This window comes from Neovison vison, chromosome 12 (assembly GCF_020171115.1).
Source record: "Neovison vison isolate M4711 chromosome 12, ASM_NN_V1, whole genome shotgun sequence".
Classification (NCBI taxonomy): domain Eukaryota; kingdom Metazoa; phylum Chordata; class Mammalia; order Carnivora; family Mustelidae; genus Neogale; species Neogale vison.
The window spans coordinates 87,845,598-87,854,554 of NC_058102.1; the positions used below are offsets into that span (position 1 = coordinate 87,845,598).

Below are 8,957 nucleotides of genomic sequence, written 5' to 3' on the forward strand. Positions count from 1 at the left end.
TCATGACCTGAGCCAAAGCCAGACACTTAACCAACAGAGCCACCCAGGTGTACCCAAAACCAGGATTTCTTTCAGTGAAGCTCACCACAAAGCTAACAGAAATGTACATAGTACAGTTGCAACGTCTAAAACCCATTTGAGGGGCACCTGGGTGGCTCAGTCGTTAAGCGTCTGCCTTCAGTTCAGGTCATGATCCCAGGGTCCTGGGATCGAGCTTCACATCAGGCTCCCCGCTCTGCAGGAAGCCTACTTCTCCCTCTCCCACTCCCCCTGCTTATGTTCCCTCTCTCGCTGTGTCTCTGTCAAATAAATAAATAAAATCTAAAAAAAAAAAAAAAAAGGAGAAAAGAAAAATCTGATGTATGCCTACAATGGAACTTTATGCAGCAGGAAGAAGAGGGGAGAAAGAAAGAAAGATAAAGGATATGCCTATATGTCATTTATCAAGAGAGCAAAGATTTTCCCAGGAGCCTTACCTATTAGACTACCGATTGCATTTCACTGGCCAAAACTGTGTTCCTCCACCAGACACGGTCATACTTAACTAAAACGTGACTAGAGAGAAGGGGGTCACAGATAGGGGTTGTGTCCTCTAATTAGTGATGTCTAACACATAATCTGGTAGATTTCATCTAATTGTTGAAAGAATTCCATAGCATGCATTCATAACATTTTACTGTGATGGCTAGAGGGACAGTAGCCATCTTGTGGCCATGAGGAAAAGTCAAGAGGCTTCCAGAGAAGGCCCTGCCATCATCAGTTTATATCAACAACAGCTTATCCCTGAACTTCTTAATCTTGTGTGAAGAATAAACCCCTATTTGGTTAAGCCACTTGTGGTCGTTAGGGCTCAACAGTAGGCAACAGAAATAGATGTGGCCAGTTTAGTCGTAAAGGAACAGGTTCTAGGTTCAGAAACAACTCCCAGCTTTGAGAAGCACATGACTTCTGCCTGTGATCGGGAAGCAACAGTCATTACTAGAGGAAGATGATGAATCAGGAAGCTCCTCACCAGAGCCCCACTACATCTGTCCTGCTCTGTGACAGTAAAACACATGTCCCGTGGTATTTAGCTCTGTTCCAGATTTATGTCTTGCACAAGAGCAGAACCTAAATCACGGATTCCTGGCTCAAGGAAATCCAGGAAGTGTCGTTTTGGTTTTCCAGCTTCTGTAGTTCAGAAGAAACATGAAAAGGAGTTTTGGATCAATGTTGGCAGCCACCAAGCCAAGGAGACCATCTTTCGGTTACTTAAACCAAAGACAGTCCCCACAGATACACTGCATAGAAAGCAACGAGGAGCCATCTCCAAAAAAGCAAGGAGTGAAAAAAAAAAAAAACCAGAATGAGGTCTGTCACACAATTCTAGGGTGCAGGTTAAAACATACATAAACCACATAGAGGAGGGGAGGGAAAAATAAAATAAGACTGAAATCAGAGAGGGAGACAAACCATAAGAAACTCTTAACTCTAGGGAACAAATTGACGGTTGCTGGTGGGGAGGTAGAGGGGAGGAAGGGATGACTAACTGGGTTATGGGCATTGGGAAGGGCACTTCACGTAATGAGCACTGGATGTTGTGTGTAGAGGGTGAATCACTAAACTCTACCTCTGAAACTAATTAAAAAAACATACATAAACCAACACTACCTTTTTTTTTAAAAAAAGATTTTATTTATTTGACAGAAAGAGAAAAATCACAAGTAGGCAAAGAGGCAGGCAGAGAGAGAGGGGGAAGCAGGTTTCCTGCTGAGCAGAGATCTCCATGTGGGGCTGGATCCCAGAACCCCCAGACCATGACCCAAGCGGAAGGCAGAGGCTTAACTCACTGAGGCACCCAGGCGCTCCAATAAAATACCTTTTTAAATGCAGTTTACATTTTCAAGAATATATACATGCCAATTGATAAAGGGAAAGCAGGAGCATAAAAGGCTGTGGGGGATCTGTGAAGAAAGAGATAAATAAAGTAAAATAAAAAAATTCTCCTACGTGCTGATGGTGGGAGTGATATAAACAGATGACCACGGTTGGCTCCGTTTTCTACACCTGAGGTCCAAAACTGACCTATTACATTTAATATTTAGTTTTAATTTACTTTAAAGAATGGTTCAAAAATTATTAATACATAATTGTAAATAATGTGATTCAATTATTGTAATTTTAAAAAAAGATTTTATTTATTTATTTGAGAAAGAGAGATCACAGTAGACAGAGAGGCAGGCAGAGAGAGAGAGAGAGAGAGAGGGAAGCAGGTTCCCTGCTGAGCAGAGGGCCTGATGGGGGACTCGATCCCAAGACTCTGAGATCATGACCTGAGCAACGGCTTAACCCACTGAGCCACCCAGGTGCCCCCAATTATTGTAATTTTAATGCAATCTAAATATTACATACTGAATTTACCATACCAAAACTAGTCCATGAAACTTACTATACCATAATTCTGTCCTCCTAATTAGACAATTCTTTATTTTTTAATTTCCCCAGAACCTAAAAAAAAAAAAAAAAAAAGTCCAGGTGACCTCCAGAGCCCCACCTCCCCCAGTTCCAGCCCCTGTTCATCGCGATGTCTGCACTCGAACCCTCTCCTTCCACCACTCTGGCTCCGCGGAAGAGAAAGAGACTTCAGGCTTACACGGCTGGGTAGGGACCCCTCACGACCCTCCAGCCTCGGAAAGGTCTGCTACGGGATCGGGAGGTGGAAGGTGAGCACGTTTTGGCAGGGTGGGGTCTTACCCAGAGCCCCCTCCGCGGGGGAGGAGCCTCCTTGATTAGGCCCCGCCCACTCAGGGGCGGGCTCTCTGGCCGGTCCAGGTCTCTGGGAGAGGAGGGCACCCGCCCCTCCCGGTCCCCCCCGCCCCCCCACCCCCCGCCCCATTCCCGTCCGCTACTGACCCGGCTTGATCCTGCTCAGCTCCGGGGTGTTTGCAGCAGCTCTTTCCCTAAGTCCAGCCATCTGTTACTTGCCTTGCTTCCTGGGGAGAGCGAGTCCTCCTCCCGCTGCTCTGGAGATCCCGCGAGTGTGCCCCCAGGAGCCTGGGGGCCGCTGCGGGCCCCGGCAATGACTGCCTCCTAGGGAGCCTCCACACCTGGGTAAGGTCCCGTGGGAAAGAGAAGACCGCCCCTCTCCTTGACTCTCACTGGGATCCTCACAGCGAACCACTTCTGCCCTCTTAGGGTTTCTGCCCACAGTTTGTCTTCTCTTAAGTTGGGTGGGGTGCTGGGACCCTTCCCTGGCGTACAGGGAGACACTGTTCCCCTCCGTTCTGTGTTACAGGTGCCAGCTGCGTGAGGCTGAGGAACGGGCGTTCTTGCCCCCGCCCCCCGCCGCCCCAACTGGAGGAGGAAGAGCCGGAGTTGCCCAGGGGTGGGCTGGGCATGTCTGAGTCTTCATCCTGCCCCACCGGCCAGGAGACCCCTGCCCCAGGCTGTAGCCTGGGGGCCTTGTACTGGGGCTGTGTCCGCAATGACCCTGTTCAGCTTCAAGCCACGTTGGATGGTGGGGTCTCCCCAGAAGAAGCCACCCAGGTGGATGGCAACGGGAGGGTGAGCTACCTCAGGTGTTTCCCAGTGCAGCTAGAGCAACCCTATGTCCTTGCCACAGGACATTTATCCAGTGCCTGGATCCGTGGGAGGAAGGGAGGGATCGAGGGTAGGTTTAAACAGAGGCTAAACAGATGGATGTGGGTTTAGAGGGCACAGGGGCCCCAAGGAGATCCTGGAAAAAAGCGCAGGGGCTGAGCTGCTCCTCCCCCAGACAGGTCTCATGGTTGCCTGCTACCGAGGCTTCGAGAGTGTTGTGGCTCTGCTCAGCCGCTGCCCTTTCCTCGATGTGAACCAGCAGGATAAAGAAGGGGACACTGCCCTCATGCTGGCTGCCCAAGCAGGTGAGAGACTGTTAACCTTACCGTCCACCAGTTTCCCCCACTTCAGACAGGGTCACAATCCCATACTTTTTGTATTATGTTCTTCCACCGCAAAGACTGTTGTGTTTGGTGGAGGGTGAGTTTGGGGCTTCATCACCCTCTTTGGGGAGAGCTAAGCTCTGTCCTTGGTACTCTGCAGGCCATGTGCCTCTGGTGAGTCTTCTGCTCAACTATTACCCGGGCCTGGACCTGGAGCGCCGAGACCAGCGGGGGCTAACAGCACTGATGAAGGCCGCTGTGCGGAATCGTTCGGAATGTGTGGCTGCCCTCCTCATGGCAGGTGCATGGGGCCTGGACCGGGATTTGTGACAACCAGTTCCTCCCCAAGCCTTCCAGCCTGACGCTTAGTCAGCCGTGTAGTTACAGAGAGAAAAGAGGTGGACACGGAGGATCAATCTAGGCTGACTTCCTGGAGGAGGGGAGTGTGCTTGAGTTTCTCAGAATCAACGAAGTCTAGCTATTGATGTCTCTGTTTACATTGTGAATGTTGGTCTCAGAAAAGAAAGCTTGGGAGGAAAACCTAGACCAGCTAGAAAAACAAAAAATGCTGATATCTGGAACCAGACTCTTGGGTTCTAGTTTTGGCTCAGCCACTAGCTGAGTGACCCTGGGCAGAAGCCTTCTCTCTCCGGGACTTACCAGTATAAAGAGGGTGTTGGTTTTCTCTGGGATGACTTCCGTCTCTGACAAGCCAGGGTTTCAGGGACACGATGATACGTAGTTGAGGCATGTGGCTGAGTGGAGTTCTTCTGGGATAAAGTTCACACTGCTCATGAAGTCTTGGGCCTCCACTATTTCTTCAGGTGGGATTACCATCTGTTGGTCACCCTGGGGACTCCTGGCCTCCAACTCTTCCTTTCCCTATCCCATCTGACTGTGTTTGGGGTGAGAAGGGAGAAAACTCTGCAACCTCCTTTTATCCCAAAATGACTGTTATCCCCCCAGCCCAGATTAGAGGGGTGTGGTGATGAGAAGAATGAGGAGTGGGGGCCCATAGGACCCCCCCTCCACTTGCCCAGCATTTGCCACTCAGGCCTCCCTTGTCCTGGGCGACCTGCCCACCATCTGTTCCTCAGCTCCTTATAGGTTTGCAGGCCCCTCCACCAGGTCTCTCTGAAGTCTTTTTTACTCTCTGGACTTTACTGTTTTCTTCTTTAGTCCTTTTTTTTTTTTTTTTTTTTTTTTTTTTTTAAGGATTTTATTTATTTATTTCGGGGAGAAAGAGCACAAGCAAGGGGAGTGGCAGGGAGGGAGAAGCAGGCTCTCACTGAGCAAGGAGCCCCATACGGGACTCGATTCTATGACTGGTATCATGACCTGAGCCGCCGCCCAGGCACCCCTTCTTCTTTAGTATTAAACAGGAGATTGTGCTCTGGGGCTGATACTGTCCTGAGGCTGTAGCTGGTCACAGCTCCCAGATTCCAGCTGCAGCAGGAGGGGCCTCTGTGGTTTGCAGTCCTCCCCAAAATCAGTCCCGGGGCTAAAGAATCCGCCCTTCTGCAAGTCGCCAGTCCCTGTCCCATCCCATGTCACTCCTGTGCCCCCTCCCAGGTGCTGACCTGACAGCGGTGGATCCTCTTCGGGGCAAGACGGCCCTAGAATGGGCACTGCTGACCGACAGCTTCGACACTGTGCAGAGGATCCGGGCGCTGCTGCGGCGCCCCCAAATAGAGCAGCTGAGCCAGCATTACCAGCCCGAGTGGCCAGCCTTGCCTGGGCTCGTGGCTCAGGCCCAGGCCCAGGCCCAGGCTACCCCATCTCTTCTAGAGCGACTGCAGGCCACTTTGAGCTTCCCCTTTGCCCAGTCTCCTCAGGAGGGGGGTGTCCTGGACCACCTCGTGACCATCACCACCAGCCTGGCCAGTCCCTTCCTCACCACGGCCTGCCATACCCTGTGCCCTGACCGGCCACCTGCGCTGGGCACCCGAAGCAAGTCTGTGCCAGAGCTGCTAGGCACTGCCCCACCCCCTCACCCAGCACCCCAGCCCCCCCAGATAGTCCCTGGCTCCCGGGTCCTCGTCCCCTACCAGAGCCGTCAGGGTGTGCTGAGTATGTGCCCTCAGTGGCTACAGCCCAGGGACAGTAGCAGCCCCAGGCCCCCAAACCCCAAGATCCGCCTCTCCAAGGCACCCTCATCTTCCACACAGTACAAGCCAGAGCCCAGGCGCAGAGAGAATCAAAGCCTAGCCCTTCCTGTCTGGAGATACCAGGAGCTCAGGATGGAGAGGAAGAGGAGGGAGGAGGAGGAGGGTAGGTGAGCACAGAATTAGAGGAAGATGGATGAGGCCAGGCTGAGAACAGGTGATCAGGTCCTTCCCTAAGGCTCCTTCACCTTCTAGAGCCCTTTCTGCTTTCCCATTGCTCTCTGTTACAAATGCCTCTGTGCTCTCCTTGAGAGGTTATTCATACGGCATTGTTTGCAATCATCAGAGTGAAAACAACCTAAGTGTCCATCAACTTAGCTAGGCAACTAGCTAAGTTCCTTATGGGTGTGATCATAGTACATCCATAGGATGTATTCTGCCCAGTGGTAAAACAAAGTTAAGGAAGCTTTGTATGTTCTGATATGAAACTGTCTTCGAGATGTATTAAGTGTACAAGTGTATTAAGTGTAAATAATCAAGGGGTGAAACAGCTTGAATGGCGTGCTGCTGTTTGTCAAGGGAAAATGTGCACCGAGATAAACTTGACTGATACAAACGTATATTGAGTACCAGGGTGTATTTAACTACTTAGTGAATGAAGGAATGAAGGAGGGAAAGGAAAAACCATTACCTGACAGTGGAGAGAAAAATGCCTGAATAAGATTGGAAAGGCAAGTACAAAAAAGTTTAATTCCTACTTAGCAATAAAACCATCACTTTTTTGTTCTGCCAGAGAAAAATAGTTTGCTATTTATCAGTCTTCAGCAGCTTAACCTCTTAACTTTATGTAAGGTCTGGGCCCTAATAAATAGTATGTCAGACAAAATTACTTTCCCTTGATGACCCATAGGTGGGGTTATTAGCCAATGATCCAAAATTGCTTGAAAAGGCACTTAGTAATTTTTTGTGTGTCTTATTTATAGTTTTTTTCTCACTTTTTTTTTTTTAAAGATTCTATTTTTAAAGTAATCGCCACACCCAAGGTGGGACTCAAACTCATAACCCTGGGATCAAGAGTCAGGTGCTCCTCCGACTGAGCCAGGCAGGCGTCCCTGGGTATTTTTTCTTAATGCATTTGCTTGTTTATTTGTAATAGTAAAAGCAACCATTTGTAAGCTGCTTACTATATACATTAATGTGTTTAACACTCCCAATAATCTTGTGAGGGTTTTATCTTTGAGGACACAGGACACACAGAAGGGAAGGCATTACCTGGGGTCACACAGCGAGAAACTAGTAGAGACCAAGATTGAGAGCCAGCCATCTAGTTGTGGAGGCCAGGCTCTCCACTGGAGCCCTGCTGCCTCACTGGAACCTCACTGGGAAGAAACATGGTCGTTTGCTCAGCAAGATGACTGAGCAACTGACCCAGGGCAGAAGGGAAACTTTTCACTGAATATCTTTTTGAAACTTTTGACTTTTTTTTTTTAAGATTTTATTTATTTGACACAGAGAGAGAAGTCACAAGTAGCCAGAGAGGCAAGCAGAGAGGGGGGGGGGGATGCAGGCTCCCTGCTGAGCAAGCCCTACACAGTTCTCAATCCCAGGACCCTGAGATTGACCTGAGCCGAAGGCAGATGCTTAACCTGCTGAGCCACCCAGGCAGCCCGACTTTTTTTTTTTTTTTAAAGATTTTATTTATTTGACAGAGAGAGACACAGAGAGAGGGAACACAAGCAAGGGGAGAGGGAGAAGCAGGCGTCCTGTCAAGCAGGGAGCCTGATGTGGGGCTCGATCCCAGGACCCTGGGATCATGACCTGAGCCGAAGGCAGACACCCAACAACTGAGCCACCCAGGTGCCCCAAAACTTTAGACTTTTTTAAAAAGCTTCATTTTTTACAACAGTCTCAGATTTACAGAAGAGTTGTGGCGATGGTGCAGAGTTCCCATGCTCCACACTCAGTGACCTCTTGTCAACATGCAGATAGTACGTGCATTACAATTAGTGAACCAATATTAATGCATTATTACTAAAGTCAAAACTTGTTTCAGATTTCCTTAGATTTTCCCTGATGTCCCTTTTATTTATTTATTTATTTATTTTTAAAGATTTTATTTATTTGACAGAGATCACAAGTAGGCAGAGGCAGGCAGAGAGAGAGGGGGAGGCAGGCTCCCTGCTGAGCAGAGAGCCCGATGCGGGGTCGATCCCTGGACCTCGAGATCATGACCTGAGCTGAAGGCAGAGGCTTAACCCACTAAGCCACCCAGGTGCCCCCCCCTTTTTTAAAAAGATTTTATTTATTTATTTGACAAACACAGATCACAAGCAGGCAGAGAGGCAGGCAGAGAGAGAGAGGAAAGCAGTCTCCCCGCTGAGCAGAGAGCCCGATGCGAGGCTCGAACCCAGGACCCTGAGATCATGACCTGAGCTGAAGGCAGTGGCTTTAACCCACTGAGCCACCCAGGTGCCCCTGATGTCCCTTTTCTGTCCAGAATTCCATCCACAATATCATATAACATTTACTTGTCATGCCTTTGTAGATTCCTCTTGACTGTAATGACTTGTCTAATTTTCCTTGTTTCTGATGACCATGACGATTTTGAGGAGTACTAATCAGGTGTTTTGTAGAATATCCCTCAACTGGGATTTATTTGATGTTTTTCTCATGATGAGACTGGGGTTATTGGCTTTCAGGAGGAAGACCACAGAGGTGACATGCCATTCCCATCACATTCCATGAAAGGTACGTGCTGTGAACATCATGGTTGAGGGCACCTCGATCACCTGGCTGAAGTAGGGTTTCTCAGGTTTCTGCCTGTGATGTTTCTCTTCCCCTTTCCTAGATCATGCTCTTTGGAGGAAAGTCATTACATGAAGCCCACAATGAAGAAGTGGGGTGTTACATTCCATCTTCTTGGGGGTGGAGTATCCACATAAATTACTCG

General features: G+C 49.1%; 1 protein-coding gene across 1 annotated transcript; it reads left to right on the plus strand.

Moving 5' to 3' along the window:
- The first annotated feature begins 3,763 nt into the window (after positions 1-3,763).
- Positions 3,764-6,627, plus strand: ANKRD33 (ankyrin repeat domain 33). The gene is made up of 4 exons (XM_044227098.1): positions 3,764-3,884; positions 4,063-4,203; positions 5,475-5,876; positions 6,071-6,627. The coding sequence occupies exons 1-4, from the start codon at positions 3,764-3,766 to the stop codon at positions 6,175-6,177; spliced, it is 771 nt and encodes a 256-aa protein (XP_044083033.1). The 3' UTR covers positions 6,178-6,627.
- The last annotated feature ends 2,330 nt before the right edge of the window (positions 6,628-8,957 follow it).

Excerpts from the sequence above, each read along its gene's own strand:
- ANKRD33 (XM_044227098.1), top strand. The coding sequence starts at position 3,764 with ATGGTTGCCTGCTACCGAGGCTTCGAGAGTGTTGTGGCTCTGCTCAGC. Across the intron at positions 3,885-4,062 it reads CATGCTGGCTGCCCAAGCAG|GCCATGTGCCTCTGGTGAGT; the intron begins GTGAGAGACTGT and ends GGTACTCTGCAG. Across the intron at positions 5,877-6,070 it reads GTCTGTGCCAGAGCTGCTAG|TACAAGCCAGAGCCCAGGCG; the intron begins GCACTGCCCCAC and ends TCTTCCACACAG.